Here is a 17,066-nt window from a genome sequence, read left to right on the forward strand (position 1 = left end):
TGTGGTTCAAGGACTTATTCTTTCCAGGTTGGATTTCGGAAATGCGCTTTATCTTGGGGCCCCAGATTTTACATTAAAGAAGCTGCAGGTGATTCAGAACTGTGCTGCTAGGACCCTGCTTCAAATTCCCCGTAGGACTTCTGTAAAATCTGGACTAGCGAAACTGCACTGGCTCCCGGTGAAGGAAAGGATCAGTTTCAAATCTCTCTGTGTCGCCCACCAGTCTTTTTTGGAAACTGGTCCAGTGATCAGCCGCCCTCTAATCATTCCCTACCTTCCTTGCAGACAGCTGCGGTCTACCAATGCTTTAAAGGCTGTTGTGCCCAAGGTAAAAAGGTCCAGATCAGGAGGTCGCTCCTTTTCCCTGAATGCGGCCAGGCTTTGGAACAGTTTACCCTTTCACCTCAGGTCCAATTCGGACCTTACCTCTTTTAGAAAACAGCTGAAAACCTTTTTATTTAACAAATAGTTGTTTTTTGTTCTGCTCACTAACTCAGTCGATAACATACTGCTAGCACCCAGCGCTTGGACGCCTCCAGGCAGCTATCTGCGCTTTATAAAACTCATTTTCATTTCATTTCATTATATGCGGCTTATAAACCTGAAACATGTATCTGCCATGTGCAACTAAAAAACAATCATTGGTGCTAACAATAGGTGGAACAATATATTTGATTTAGATTTGCTTTTCATCTCATAATTGGTATTTGTATGCATACACACATGTATGCGTACAGACATGTATGCATACATACACGTGTATGCATACGCCCTAATCTTACATCAGTTGTCTTTAAAGAATGCATCTAGTAGATAATTTTTAACAGTTGTATGTTAAATAAGATATGGTAATAAACTGTGCTAACATACTCATGGATTTTTAGTTTAGGGAAGGATGACAATGACGATGATGATGATATTGATGAAACTTGTCAAATGAAAAGAAGGATGGAAGTGAAGGCCAAGCAGGCATCCCACACCAACTATCTGCTTATGAGAGGATATTATGCACCAGGGATCGTCAGCACACGGAATCTAAATCCCAATGACAGTATTGTTGTGAATTCATGTCAAATGAAGATAAAGTTACGAAACATCCCAGCTCAAGGACGGCTTTCCACAACAGGTGAGTATAGATGAATTGTAATGGATTAATAAACAAAAGAGGCTGTTACACTTGTTTATAATTAAAACTAAAAGCATTATTTAGCTGAATTGATTACTCAGAAGTTAAATCGTTAATAGCAGGGTAATGGAGCAGCCAGTACTCATTAGATTGAAAAAATCAATTCTTTTGAATGGTAGCTTCTCTCTAAATTATTTTTTGTTTTAAATAACCTAGGCACAGGCTGAAACCCTGAACACTTTTTCAGGTCTCGCCTGATACAGTGCAGGTGTTGTGTCTTGTAAGTCTATTGTTCTTTAAAAAACAAACATAATTCAAAAAGGTCCTAGAGCCTGCCCATTACTTAGCATTGTTTGGTTTCTATGTTACTTTCATTTCATTGTTGCTCACTGGTCAGCACCTTCTGGTTTCACTTTCTCTTTGTCTTTTCGTCCATTCTGTGAACCATGGAGGATATACAGCTTCCTGTCTGCAGCCAATGTCCTTCCACGAGTAGCGCGTTTCTCACATTATTATTTTTTTCAAGTATTATATGAGCTGTTTCACTCCATAGGAGTTCATTTCTTTGCAGTCCCTCTCCCACTCTTCTCCAACTGTCTCGGTGTTGATTGTTGCTGTATACGTTAGCACATGTTAAGTAAAATTGCATCAGGAAATCAGTGTTATTTTTACATTTAGAGTAATATGTTTATTTTTATTCCGCTTTGCCTGGGCAACATTACTTTGGTCAGTGTGCTTTTGTGACTTTTGACTTTGGAAACAAGCACTTACATAAAGCCCTGACATTGCTTGATTTTCTTACCAAACCGGTACCTACATAAGGTATTTACATGGCAGTTATAGTAGCATGATGTGCTCTATTTAAGTTTGTTTTTTTCCAACAGAAGTGTGATTTAAGTGTGCGATTTCAAAGTCAGTCATATTCACAATTGAAAGCAGTGTTACACAGAAAAAAACAAAAAGTCAAACAAATATGGCAACGGGGCAGACAACACAGCAAATGCCACAATGGGGAATTGTGCTTCTATAACTACAATGTAAGCACTTAATGTATCCGCGAGTTACATTCAAACCAAGTTCAGCCTCTAATAAAAGTAATTTTATACCGGAAATTACAGTTATGCACTCATCCATATTAAGCATTGGCAAAGCTATGCAAGAGCTCCTGGCTTCGTCAATATGTTGTACACCAGCATGGCTGGAAGTTTGTGCGGTAAAGATGAGTGGATTGTTGTAAAGTGGCGTAGAGTTGAGTGGCGTAGAGTTGAGTGGCGTAGAGTTGAGTGGCGTAGAGTTGAGTGGCGTAGAGTTGAGTGGCGTAGAGTTGAGTGGCGTAGAGTTGAGTGGCGTAGAGTTGAGTGGCGTAGAGTTGAGTGGCGTAGAGTTGAGTGGCGTAGAGTTGAGCTGAGTGGCGTAGAGTTGAGCTGAGTGGCGTAGAGTTGAGCTGAGTGGGGTAGAGTTGAGCTGAGTGGCGTAGAGTTGAGCTGAGTGGCGTAGAGTGGCGTGGCGTAGAGTGGAGTGTCCTGGAGTGGTGTAGAGTGTTGTGGAGGGAGCAGAGTGTTGTGGAGGGAGCAGAGTGTTGTGGAGGGAGCAGAGTGTTGTGGAGGGAGCAGAGTGTTGTGGAGGGAGCAGAGTGTTGAACAATGGAAGGTCATAGAGTGTCACAGAGTGGTGAAGAGGGAATTGCGTAGAGTGGAGTTGATTGTCGTAGCGGGGTGTGGGGCAGTGCAGGAGAATAGAATGGCATAGAGTGGAGTTGAGTTTTGTAGAGTCAATTGGTGTGGAGTAATGTGCCGTAGAATAGAGTGGAGTAAAGTGGAATGGAGTGTCCTAGTGGAAGAGTGGGGTAGTTGAGTAGAGTGTTGTAGAGTGAAGTGGCATGGAGTGGAGTAGAATTTAATGTAGTAGATCGTCAGTGGAGCATATTAGAGTGTAGTATCGTAGAGTAGAGTTTCCTAGAACGAAGTGGCCTAAAGAACATTGGTGCAGAGTAGATTGGCATAGAGTGCAGTGGCATAGTGCAGTGCATAAAGTAGAGCGGCAGAGTGCACTGTTGCAGAGTAGACTCTTGTAAGTGCCATTGTGTATAGTAGAGTCGCACAGAGTGCATTGGCGTGGAGTGCAGTGGTGTTGAGTGGGTGCAAAGTAGAGTTGCACAGAGTACAGTGGTGTCTAGTAGAATAGAGTTGCATATAGTGCAGTGGGAGAAAGTGTTGTTGAGTAGATTGGCATAAAGTGCATTTGTTTTGAGTAAAGTGGTGTACAGTGCATTGGCATAGAGTGCAGCGAGGTAGAGATGAGGTCAGTGTCAGAGTGGGGTTGACTATAGTGGCATAGAGTAGATTGTTTCAGAGTAGAGTGGATTGGTGCATGGTAGAGTACAGTAGCATAGAGTAGCATGGCATAGAGTGCAGAGTAGACTAGAGGTGTGAAGAGTGGGTTGGCATAGAGTGCACTGGTGTGGAGTGGTACAGAGTAGAGTGCATTGGCATAGAGAGCAATGACATACAGTGAAGTGGTGTTCAGTGCAGTGGTGTAGAGTAGAGTGTTGTAGAGTAGAGATTAGTGGAGTTGTGCAGAGTAGAGTGCAGTGGCGCAAGGTGGAATGATATGAAGTGGGAAAGTATGGAGCAGTGCAGAGTGACTGCAGTGGTGTGGAGTGGTGCAGAGTATAGTGGAGTAAAGTGAATCATGTATGGTGTGGTAGTGTACTGTCATTTCAGACAACACATGTTCAGTGCAGTACCTTCTGTTTACGTCCGACTACTAATAAGAGGATGCAAGTAGAGTGTGGCTTACAGTAGGTCTGCCTAGAATCAAGTTAACAGTCAATATGTGTACGCCTGGCAGCACATAGCGCAGCATACAGTATCTTTCAAAGGGTATGTTGGCGCAATCAGTGGTTGTGTTTTTTAATAGCATTCCTTTTTGCAAGAACATCAATGGAAAAATGTTTTCTAAATTTACAAAAGAAAATAAGATGGTTTTGAAAAGCGGACCGGCATACTCTCATCTCTCACGTAAGCAGGAAGGATACACTGTGAATGCGATGTCCTCTGGGGAAATGTGCTTCTCTGCTGGAGTTCCACTGTAATTATTAAATACATACCTCCTCCCAAAAAGAAAACGGTACTGGGCCAACTGGAAAGTAAAATGTAAAGGAATGAAAATGTTCTGCAGAAACAATGAAGGCATTTTGGGCAAACCGGTGTTAAATATTGCAGAAGCCAACAATTTGAGGAAGTAGGCTACTGGAGTACAGGAATGCAGCAAGTGCCTCCAGCTCTGGGTTGAGTTCCTGGAGATGCAACATGCTCACCATGAAACTGGTGCAAGGGGTACGCAGCATTCTCGTAAACTATCTAGATTTAAATGGTGCAAAATTCTAAATGCTTTTATTATTTGATATTAAAAAGCCCCAAAACGCATAAATCTACAAAACAAAACCCATGCCTGGGACCTCAAAAAAATGTAATCTGAGGCATTTTGACATTTGTTTTGCAAGGAGGGTTTTTTAATTAATTGCGTCATCTGCAAAAGGTCAGAGGACCCGGCGTGCTCCCCATTCTGGAGTGTGTATGATTTAGGTCCCAGATCTCCTTGGAAGAAGGAGCCCTTGAATTTGAGTCTCAATAGACCTGCTGGGTCACCTCTGACGGGTTAGTACATCTCTCCTAGCTATCATGCAATTAATCGCAATTCATTTCTCCTTGGTTAATGTTCAGAAACCAGCTAAGACTAAGGTACGAAAAACCCATGGAAAAGCGCAATCACTTTGGAGGGAGCAGCAACCGGGAGGGGGCGGATAAATAGTACCTCAATCACTTCGGGAGCAGCAGACTGGCACGGATTAACTTTAAACAACAAAACCGGTAGAAACAGGGTCCTAGGATATAGTTATAGACCAAACACAGATACGGCCCCCAAAAAAGACAATCAAGAAAACAATATGTATCTGTGGGTCTGAACAATCCACTTACTCTCCTATGGCTGGCAAAAAAGTCACTAATAAAAATAATAAATCATAAGTGTGACTCAAACCTGACTAGATACTTCCAAGGTATGAAAGTACCCATCAGTTATCGTCCGGTACCGCCCTTGTCATCATCTGGGACTCCTCACACCAAGGAAAATATACTTGCACCCACTTGATGTATTAAAAGTGGATGCACCAGTGTTTCAGGGTGTGTAAGGGGTGACCGTGTTCAGATAACTGAATAGCAGTGCGTAAAAAAAGGTGAGCGTGGTGAAATGTGTAAAATTGAAGAGTTGAGAGGAAAAGAAATTTAATGGATGCCTCTCAGACTTCCAATAGTTAAAACCAGTGCGGGAACATAGTAGGTTAAACAAATAGCTACTATCTAGATTATGTAGGTCGACATGTTTCAGCAGTGTGTGGACCCAACAAGGTGTCCGCTGCTTTCATCAGGACCGAACATCGCTACTGCGTTAATAAAAAGTGAAAAGAATAAATGTTACAATTATGTCACCTGGATGTACTAAGTGCATACAAATCCTCCAGGATACTTGATGATGTCCAGGGTGAAATAGTAATAGTGCCAGACACACAGGGAACAAGGTAAGAAAAACCAACAAACATTGGTGTCAAAATTGTCAGGTTCAACCAATTGTAGTTACAAATACTATTTACACCATATGTATCATTTAATGCACATATTCAGCCCATATATGAGCCCTCAATCCGCTTACCTATTAGGTAGGAGGATGGTACACCGCCTCACCTGGCTGCGGCTCAGGTAGGTAGAGCACCGCTCTGATAAAAACAAGAGGCAAAGAAGGATACGTCAAGAATAGGTAGCGTGTATCTCTGACTCTACTGATCAATAAATCTAGGTCTACACTAAAATGTTTATTCAACTTGCTCAGCGCTGTGCTTGTTAGGCGCACTGCAAAGCAATTCCAAGAGATATGTGTTGTGGCTACAACCTCAGTGTGGTCTATTCTTTAATAGGAACACAGTGTTCGCAAGGTGTTATATTGCCAGACATACTTAGTTGCTGATATTCAAAAGTATGTATATTTAGGTTCCAAACAACAGATATATAACGATGAACCCTTCTTAATGCCAGCACCTGACTACCTTTCTCCCCAAAATATCGAGTGGCCCTTAAGTAACTAAAGGGAATTGTGTGCACACTGGCTGGCACCCATCGTTACTGTGCCTATTCCATAGGGAATCCAAATACAAGTTAAACAACCGCAAAGGTGCACCACAAAAGAGAAATAGGTTCAAATAATAAAAAAGGGTTTTTTTTCAAAGAGATGTTGATAATCTTCTAGTAATCTTTATTTTCAATTTTTCAGCACAACGTACAGCCGACGCGTTTCGTCCCAAGCTGGGACTTCTTCAGGGCTGTCGGTAAAAACATACAGGCAATCAATTACTCTAGCACATACATAGGTTTACAAACATGGAAACAACATGAAAAAATTACAAAAGATTTAAAATTGATAAAAAATAGACATTGGAGCTTGTACAAAATAAGCAAAAATAGGCCCAAAGAGAATGATAGGGTCAAGGGCCTATATCTACATAGGGGGATATATACAAACATTTATATATACAATATTTACATTATAAAGGGAAGATTCCTTAAGCAGATATTGAACATTTTTTATATACAAAAAAAAGGAGAAAGCAAATGGATACTAAGTCTATCGCTAAAAGTTCATTAACAATGTGCTAACATATCCCATGCTATATCAGCTAGACCAACTTTTTGTGTGTAAGGGATTCTCAAAGCAATGAGAACAAGAGGCTGAGATGTGGGGATACATCAAGAGGCGGACCAGGGAAAAATACATCATGTGGTGTGAGAGGTGAGCTTGAGGGTGTTTTCAGAGTAGAGTAATACTGAGATCTGCCCTAAGCATGAACTTAACTGTTTTGAAGGGGGGAGGGACAATGGGAACGGCTGCGCCACTGGAAAGAGGGGAGGCAATATTCGAAACCCTTCATTCCATAAAAGAACCAGTAGTTAACATAGTTACCTTTTATAAACGTGGTCTGTCACTTTTAGAGCGAATATACAAGAAGTTAAGAGTCCGGAGAACGTCTTCCCAGACTCAATCTCTCTTTGTGCAAGCTGGTATATATATTTTTTCTCATCCAGTTTGAAAACAGTCTGGGTTGAACCTCCAGGAATAAAAGGAAAGGAGAAACGAAATCAGATTCTATATCTTACAAGGTGACGAGGAGGTTAGGGTGCCCTGACGCTTAAAAAAGCGGTCAATGAATTATAACAACTTACTATGAAATTGTAACTTAATGAGGACAAGGGTTTGCAGGATTCCTTAAATATTAGAAAGGGTTGATCTCACAACCTTAATGTATGTATAGCTCATTTTCATGTTCTGTAAGACATAAAAAATATATAAAGAAAGATTTACATTAGTGTTTGAAATAGTTTAAACTAAGGATAGAGAAGAAAATAGTCTTTTCAACAGATTGTTTACCTGTGGTATTTAACGGAATTCCAAGGGACAAGAAGTCCTGTAAGATAGGGTGCTAGCTGTTAGTATGGTACAATCTTGAGGGACCATTGATCTATACTCAGTACCCATTAGTGTGTCTGAACCCATAACTTGCTTGAACAAACCTTGCTGAAATGAGCAAATAATTTATTACATATATGGGAAATTTAAAGGTATTATCTAGGGTTCAGTACTGAAAACCGAACTGACTCTTAGTTAGAGTGTGGGCGCACAGTTTAAGAAGGCTACCCTTTTCTGAAAAATATAATCCAGATTAACAATGGGATCTATAAAGAATAAAAGCTAAGGGCCAAACTAGTTTTAAGAGAAGCTAAGCATGAAACAGATCTATTAACGAGTGCAGGTTCTGATCGAAATTCTTACCGTTCGTATTAAAGCAGCCGGCGCCCATCCACAAAGCCTTCGTCCCGCCGAAACACCCGCAAGGTCGCTGTGTTCGAGCATACTGAAACAAGCTTATCCTTTTATGCAGGTGTTAATTGGGTTTAAGCAATTACACCTGAGAATCTCGCGCCAAAATTAAAAGCGAAAAGTGCAGGCCTTGCACTATTGAATCATAAGACGGAAGCGGCGGCCATCTTGTAATGTGTTTAGAGAAAAGGTCTAGCTCCCCTGTACTTTCTAATTCCCATAGTCCCTGGTTTCGAAAAACCACCGCTCATGGCATACGATAATCTTATATTATAACAGCTCTTGTGATAAACGGGATTGTAAATATCCGATTAAGATTAAACAGCATTCATCGTTTTTCGAACGGATATAATAATATAAAGGAGTTAGCGAGCGAGACCATCTCCTGCTTCTGAATAATATTTACTTTTGTGTATTAACATAAAAAGAACAACATGAAAGGATCGCGAGCAAAGTTTATATATTGAAGTACCATATGAAAACGAGCCTTTTGATTGCCGCATGCGGTCTAGGGCAAGTAAAGAAAAAAACGGCGGCCATCTTAGCCTATGTCCCTGCATCAACTGTTTCCTTAGAATTCTGGGTTGAGGGCCATGTATCGGGATAATATGATTCTTAGTAAGGATAAACGTTTTGAATAAGTACCCTACAGTGAATTATCGGAAATACCGAAAATATGGAAAGAGTGAAATTTAACAAGGATTTTTGTCAAAATTAAGTGTATGAACGTGGAAACATGTAGGGGAAATGAGTACCTATCTAGGTCCACTTAATCTGGCAGAGCTACTGAGGGCATGATAACAAATTTATTGGGTCATAATGTTTGGATTAAGGGTGCCAGTCAGAGGTGATTGCATAATCTATATAGGGCAGTCACAAAAATAAACGTGATCAGAACTGAGCCATAATTGCCCCCTAGGAAACGGGACAGGGGTATGAGAAAAAATCCTGACAAAATTGTCCACATTAACACGTAAGCAGTTTACAACAAGAGTATTCCTATATGTTAGAATTATTCTTGGTCACATAATGTCTAATACAGATAAAATAAAAATAGCGTGAACATCTCATAGTTAAGCTGTGCTATGCACAGATTTTCTAAAAGAGATCATGTCTGCTTGTACCTTTGTAGTTATGTATTCAAGAGACTTCATGGGGTAGAACCCTAGGGAATGGTCCTAGATTGTTTGACTTCAGAATGGAGACTCAATTGCCCTGTAAACCATTTAAGGGATCTAGAGAGAACAATCCAATTCAGAGGTGGTTAGACTAATTAAGGAAGTGATGTAACTCGTCCTCGGTATTGTGACCGAGTTCTATGCATCGTAGTCTACAAATCCAACCCGCCTCTCGTTGTCTCAGTGCAAGTTCCCTATCCCCTCCTCTTGGATGGATGGGTTGGTGATCAATGCCTATAAACCACATGTTATCTGTGTCTTTATGGCATTCCTGCATATGAAAGGTCATAGGGTGTCTCATATCCCCATTTCGTCTTGCACGTACATGTTCCTGGACACGGATCTTGAGGGCTCTCTTGGTACTGCCAACATAAATTTTGTTGCAGTCACACCCCAATATGTAAACCACATATTTGGTATTACAATTGATCAGGAAATCTATTGTATAGTTTTTCTTGGTGTTGAAGCAGAATTCCCTGGTTCTGTTTCTTCCTAATGCACACATATTGCAATCACTGCATGTGTAGAAACCCTTAGTAGAGGGCTTAAGCCAGTTTGTCCGTCTATTGGATTCTATATAGCTTGGGCAGAGTATGTTACGGAGGTTTTTACCTCTCCTGTAACATATTTTAGGTGTCCTAGTGACAGATCCCTGTAGGCTTGGTATGTTTGCAATATAGTGCCAATGTTTCCTTAGGATGTTAAAAACCTTGCTACTTTGATCTCAGTACTGTGTACTAAATGCAGGGGGTCTGCTGATATCTGTTCGTTTAGTTTTGGGTGCTAGGGTACTTTGTCTTGATATGTGTTGAACTTTTCTATTGGCCTTCTTAAGGGTGTTCTTGGGATAGCCCCTTTCCAGGAACCTTTTTTCCGTTTCCTGAATGTTTTGGAGGAAAGTATCCTCCGTGCTGCAGTTGCGGCGCATCCGGATCATTTCCCCATAGGGGATGTTCTCGATTACATGTCGAGGATGGGCACTCTCATAGTGTAGAATACTATTGCAGGCAGTCGCCTTGCGATGGGTGCAACTATGAATCTTATTATCCTCTATAAAGAGTTTGACATCAAGGAAGTCAATGGCACCCTGACTATGTGTCATCGTGAAACGGACATTGAATGGGTTATCATTAAGATAACCAAAGTAATCCAACAAATCCGGGGTAGGCCCATCCCAGATCACTATCACATCATCGATGTACCTACCCCAGAAAATTATGTTATTCATCCATTCGGCTGCGTGACGACCCCATGCATGCTCCCGCTCAAACCAGCCCATGAACAGGCCGGCGTAAGCGGGAGCAAATTTAGAACCCATCGCAGTACCTTGTGTTTGATGGTACCATTTCGAGTCGTGCATGAAAACATTTTTTGACAGTATGATTTCCGTCATTTCCAGGAGGACACCATTATGTAACAGATGGTCTGCTGATCGTTTCTCCAAAAAGGTCTCTAGGGCCCTCAGCCCAAACTCCTTCTTTATGCAGGTGTAAAGTCCAACTACATCCAGTGTAACAAAATGAAGGTTATCTGTCCAAATAAAACCCTCCAATTTAGCAAGTATGTCCTTAGTGTCCCTCAAATATGCCGGGAGATTCTGTACCATGGGCTGGATAAATGTATCCACGTACTCTGACAATTTTTCCGTAGGCGAATTAACCCCAGAAATAATAGGGCGGCCTGGTGGAAAGGGGCCTCCCTTGTGAATTTTAGGGAGTATGTAAATACAAGGAAAGGATGGAGCCGTTACTGTAAGGTATTTGCATTCTTCTGCACTAAGCAAGCCTGTCTCTCGCCATTCAGCTAGTCTCATATTTATGTGAGATGTGAGGGCCTCTATGGGGTTGTTACTAAGTCTGGTATAGCAGGTGGAATCAGATAATTGACGGGCAATTTCGTTCATATAATCATCTTTATTCATGATGATCACATTTCCACCCTTGTCCGCCTCTCGGATAACGATATTAATATCCGACTGAAGTCTTTTTAGTGCTTCAGACTCAGTACGTGTGAGATTGTATTTGGGAGGAGGGGTGTGTTTGGGATTCTCAAGCATTTGATAGAATGATTGGCTAACTTTTTCACGGAAAATCTCAATATTAGGATGAGTGCCTGTTGGAGTGAATTTGGATCTGGGTTTAAGTCCACTTTCAATATATACATCTTCAACAATATTCAGTTCATCTCTTACATTCTCAATGTCAATATATGTATCAAATTCCACAGACATCATTGCTTGGATAGTGTTTATTTCATTTACAGTATAATCCGAGACATGATTAACATCATTCAAGTAGACATAACTGGTTGGATTTCATGAAAAATGATCTTTCAATTTTACCAGTCTAACAAATTTCATCAAATCAACAAATAGATCCACATTCCCTCCTGTTTGATTAGGACAAAAGCCTAGACCCTTACTGAGGACTGAAATTTCATCTTGATTTAACTCTCTCTTGGACAAATTCACAACAATAGATCTTTCTGGAGTGTAATTATCAGTTCTAACTATTGTTGCAGGTTTCCTCTCTTCTTGGATCTTGTTACTCTCCCCATTGGTTCTAGATTTGGTTTTTTCGAATTTCTGTTTGAGTTTCTGCCACTTCCTCCCTCCCCTTCTTGTCCTTGAGGTTCCTTGTGCATGGGGCGATCCCCGAGCCTCAACCTCTCCATTTCTAATAAAAAATTATTGGGCTTTATGTTGGTTGCATTGGCACTTGAGGGTTCAGTTAAGGAGACAGAGCTTGCGACTGAGGAGAGTGATGTAATACTGCTCGCAGAACTCAATTCGGGGGTATGTATATTTAGGTTCCATCCAGCCTTTGTTGTCTAGATTTATATTACCGCTCTGTCTGTTACCGTGTGGGAGAGTCATGGGAGCGAAACCCAATTGCTCCATCTATCCATGTAAAGCGGTCACATGTTTATATTAGAGAGCTACGTGGGGTGCTGTTTAACCAGGCATGATCAACACCCGGTTTTCAAAAATAGGTAAGGCCATTGCTGTCTTAATGTTTATTTCTGCTCTCTCAGTTGTAATGCAACAAAATTGTGAAAGCTGCACCCAAATGAACACGTCTATACCGCAAGACGCGGTAGCGTGTTCCGGATGAGGAAGCTGCGCGTGCTGATGGAGTTAAACAGCACACATCCTCACCAAGCAAAGCAGTCGCACGTTAATGCTCAAAGGCTCAGCATGCTAGTGCAGAAAAAGCAGAAAACGGACAAAAAACAGGGTTACTGGCTGCTCACCTGACCGTCGGTGCTCCGGGCGTCCCTCCGAGCCGTCTCGGGGAGGTATCTGTCCGGTCTGTGGCGCCATTTTTTATTTCGTCCCAGCAGCGTCACAATGGCGACGCCACTCGCACGTATCGTGCGTGTTCTTACAGGGGATGATGGGAGTAGTAGTCCCACTCCTCTGAATATGTTTGTGAGATCACTGTGTACACTTGTAACAGGAGAATTGATGCTTCTAAGTTACCCTCGATCTCACTAAGGGTTAGACCCAAGGTCTCCTGTGATGGATAAGGACGTGTGAAAACATTCGCCGTTTGTCTATTAAAAACCGAAAACAACGTCCTGAGATGACGCGTACGCGTGTACTCACGCGTGCTTTCGCTAAGGCCGGTGGGAATTGTGGTCCCATATTTTTGCCGTTGTATCATGGACAGTTATTGTGTATATTTACAATGAACGATTATTGTCATATCTGCGCTGCGAGTGAGTCACATGCATAGTAGTATCCACAACAGTCCATCATGCTGGATGATATAGTTATTTAATTAGATTACTTAAATTTACTATGAGCAAGCAAGATAGTGAAGTTTCTTTTTACTGGCAGTTGTATGTTGTTTTATTATGTGTTTAATGGCCAAAGGGATATATTAAAAACCCCACGGGTGCGGTGGTGTTATGGCCCATGAGTTTCAGAGCACGAGTACAGGGGCAGAAGTAATGATTCTCCGTGGCACACGTCTTCCTTTGTAGATCTACTCGTTGGGACAGAGTATATTCTGACCCTGGGCAAGCCGAGAGTTCATCAGCTGATCGTCGTGTGTGAGCCAGATCAGACGCATGGGTGTCTTTTTATGACAGGCAAGATACTATGGAGCCATAATGGCTTATGAGAGCCGGTTGTGGTAATGCAGGATTTGAAATACTCTATTCGACTGAAAGTATTCATAGGGAGCCTTATCGTTTATGTAGTGAGTCTTAATTAGCAGAATGACATCTTGAGAGACAGAGGGAGCTCTAGCCTTATCATCATAAGGACATCCACGGAATGTCCTCATTCAGACCTTCCTTATCTGTATTCAATTTCTGAACCCATTTTTGTTCTTTTCTAAAGAGGTATTTACTGATGTCCGCTGCGTGGTCGGGAATCAAGGGTTGTTCAATGACAGTCCATGTAAAATCTGTTGGTGCATGGCCTACTTCCAGGAAATTATTTGTGAGTCGAGTGGCCTGTTTTTTACACCGAATGTTGCTCTTATGCTCCGACATGCGAACCCTGACTTTCCTGGTAGTCATACCAACATATTTAAGATGGCATGGGCACGTTATTAAGTAGATCAAATTCTGACTATTGCAGTTGGTAAAGCGCCTCTGCTGCCATGGACGACTGCTACTGATGTCTATGCTTACTGACTTGGAGGTCTGTGGGCAGGCTGCACAGGTGCCGCAGGGATGATGCCCTTCGACTGCTGGCATATCCCAAAGTGTGCCAACAGTGCGTGGAATCTTGCTCTTAGGTCTCGTATGCACGAGTTTGTCTCTAAGATTGGGTCCTCGTTTAAAAGCAAAAAGTGAAGGTGGTAGATTGTCAGAGCCAGTGTTCAGGATGGTCCAGCGGTTCTTTATTGATTTTTGTACATTGTTGGATAGGGTGCTGAATGTATTTACAAACGTAATCCTTTGGTTTTTCTCTTTGGGGATTGTTGGTTCCAGAAGGGATTCCCGGTTGTTATTTGAGGCTTTTTCATTGATTGATGTACAAGCTTCTTAGGATATTTCCTCGTTCGTAGCTGTTTCTCCAGTATGCGTGCATGCTCATAAAAGGTCTCCTTCGTGGAGCAATTGCGTTGGATACGTAGAAACTGCCCGTATGGCAAGTTGTTTTTCAAGGCCCTAGGATGGCAGCTGTCGAAGCACAGCAAGGAATTGCGTGGCATCGGTTTCTTATATAATTCTGATCTTAGCCCTGTTGGTGTCGCCGTTATGAGATCTAGAAATGCCAGATGCTGTTTGTCATATTCTACCGTAAAGCGCAAAGAGTTATTCCTTGTATTCAGCCACTGGTGGATTAGTAGTAAATCTTCGGTAGTTCCACGCCATACTACAGAGATGTCATCGATATAACGTTTCCATATACGCAGGGAATCATAATATGGATTGGCAGGTGTTAAAACATGTTCTTGTTCAAACTTATGAACATAAAGGTTCGCTAAGCTAGGGGCAAAAACACTGCCCATGCTGGTCCCAGATGTTTGCAAGAAAATGATGTCCTCGAAGCGGAAAAAGTTTTCTTTCATAGCCAAACTTGCCAGATTCATTATCAAGTGCACTCAGCAGATTCTCTATCACCTCCAGAGTGTCGTCTTGGGGGATTGACGTATATAGAGATTCCACATCAAACGACACCAAAAGATCAGTCATGATGTTGAATTCTATATCTGGTAATATCCGGAGCACATCCTTGGTGTCTTGGAGGAATGTTGGCATCTCTTTAACCATGGGCCATAGGAAAACATCCACCAAGGTGGATAGAGGTTCCAACAGAGAGCCAATCCCAGATATAATGGGACGGCCTGGAGGAGGCCGTTGTTTTTTGTGGATCTTTGGGAGCACATAGAAGTAGGGCATTGTGGGATGTATAGTACGTATGTACTGCGCTTCATGTGAAGTAACCCAACCTTCTGAGAGTGCCTCTTCTACTATGTGTCCGATGATGTTGGTAAGTCTCTCTGTTGGATCTTCTGTTAGCAGAAGGTATGATTTAGTGTCATGCAATTGTCTCAGACATTCAGTCCGATATGTAGTGGTGTCAAGCAGGACAATGGCTCCACCCTTGTCTGCTGGTTTTATCGTAAGTGAATCATCTACCGTTAGACACCGGAGTGCCTCCTGTTCTTTTTTGGGGAGGTTGATGAATGGACGATGTTCTTGTTGGTAGAGTCTCTTCATATCACTCTCAACTGCTTGTTCGAATGTTAGAACTTTAGCTGGTAGGTCTACCGAAGGAGGATTAAAAGTGGAGGGTCTTTTAAGACCTGTGTTATCAATTGTTCCTTCCGCTTCCTTGCTATTCTTTTCGAAGAAAAAATGGAGTCTTATTTTCCTAAAGAATTTCGCCATTTCTATTTGGGTTAGGAAGGGATCTCCAGTATGGGTTGCCACAAATCCAAGTCCTCTGCTAAGCACTTTTTCTTCATCTTCAGTTATTTGTCTAGAGCTGAGATTGATCACGAGGCTGTCCCGGCACTCGATCCTGCTTGCTCCTGTGGAATCTTCCTTCCGCTCCTCAGATCCATGGAGGGTGGGAGTGGGTTCCAATGTACCTGTCCTTGCTGAGTCCGTCTCCTGCCCCTCAGTCTCCCTCGGCCAAACCCTAAAAAAAGGCTGCATGTTAAAGTCAGGATGGAATTGTTGGGGGACGTAGGCACCCATTTGTTGTGGAAAATTAGGGCCTCCGTGTGCCCAGGGATTCGGTTGCCACCAAGGTGTAAACTGGTTCCGGTTATAGTTATACCCTCTCCAACTACGACGGTTGCCTCTGCCACTATTTTTATTGCCGGGGTTCCCATGGTTAGATGAGTCTGAATCGATATTTCTTCGGAACTTGATGTCCCGTATGTGGATCCTCCTCTCTGTCCATTTCTGTTGAATGTCGCTGGAACATAGGTATCACTAGTATACGGATAAATCCTTTCAGTGGAGAATCTAGCCAGATCCTTCTTAAATTTCTCAAGTTTGGTGAACAATACTGAGTCCTTGAATTTTTTATTACTTTTGTTACTTTCATCTTGACTCTTAGTAAACAATTTGCCTGAGATCGTCGTTTTAATTTGGCCTTCCAAAACTTGAATTTCAATTAAGATTTTGTCAGCCACGGGGGACCTGGGCTGGAGGAGCTGGTAACTGGGGCGAATGGTAATGTAATTTGATGACCGTGTCGCAGTTAAATGTTTTGTTTTTTGTTCTTGTTCTATTGCACATGGTTATCATCTGGGGTTGGGATGATGGCACAAGATTGTCCCTCCCCCTGTAGAGAGGTGGAGCGGGTTAACCTCTGTTTATCAACGAGAAGGCGTACCTGGGCGCTCATATCCGGTCCACGAACTCTTAGCATGAACTGACATAACGCTCTTGACGGACCGTGTTGTTGATGTACTGCCGACCATATAGAACGGAAGACATGCTTGGTTTGTACAGATGTGCTTAGTGTGTTTTTGCATCTATAAATGGCAATAAAAAGATTTACCCAAAAAAAAAAAAAGATTTTGTCAGCCACCTTTTTGGCTGTCTTGATCATCAAAACAAGCCAATCCCGTGTGCACCTCCAGGCGACCAGCGACAGCTGCCATCCTAGGGCCTTGGAAAAACAACTTGCCATACGGACAGTTTCTACGTATCCAACGCAATTGCTCCACGAAGGAAACCTTTTATGAGCATGCACACATACTAGAGTAACAGCTACGAACGAGGAAATATCCTAAGAAGCTTGTACATCAATCAATGAAGAGAGCCTCAAATAACAACCAGGAATCCCTTCTGGAACCAACAATCCCCAAAGAGAAAAACCAAAGGCCACTCGACTCACAAATCATTTCCTGTAA

At 42.1% G+C, this 17,066-nt stretch overlaps 1 protein-coding gene across 4 annotated transcripts in view; it reads left to right on the forward strand.

Annotated features, from left to right (window-relative positions):
• The window catches only part of GTF3C1 (general transcription factor IIIC subunit 1), a 2,559,884-nt gene that overhangs the window by 2,334,398 nt on the left and 208,420 nt on the right, over positions 1-17,066 (forward strand). For all 4 annotated transcript variants that reach the window (XM_078662887.1, XM_078662886.1, XM_078662885.1 and 1 more), the window contains exon 32: positions 885-1,126. In XM_078662887.1, coding sequence (XP_078519013.1) covers positions 885-1,126 — 242 coding nt within the window. The remainder of the gene's footprint in view (positions 1-884; positions 1,127-17,066) is intronic.

This window comes from Lissotriton helveticus, chromosome 10 (genome assembly GCF_964261635.1).
Source record: "Lissotriton helveticus chromosome 10, aLisHel1.1, whole genome shotgun sequence".
Lineage (NCBI taxonomy): Eukaryota > Metazoa > Chordata > Amphibia > Caudata > Salamandridae > Lissotriton > Lissotriton helveticus.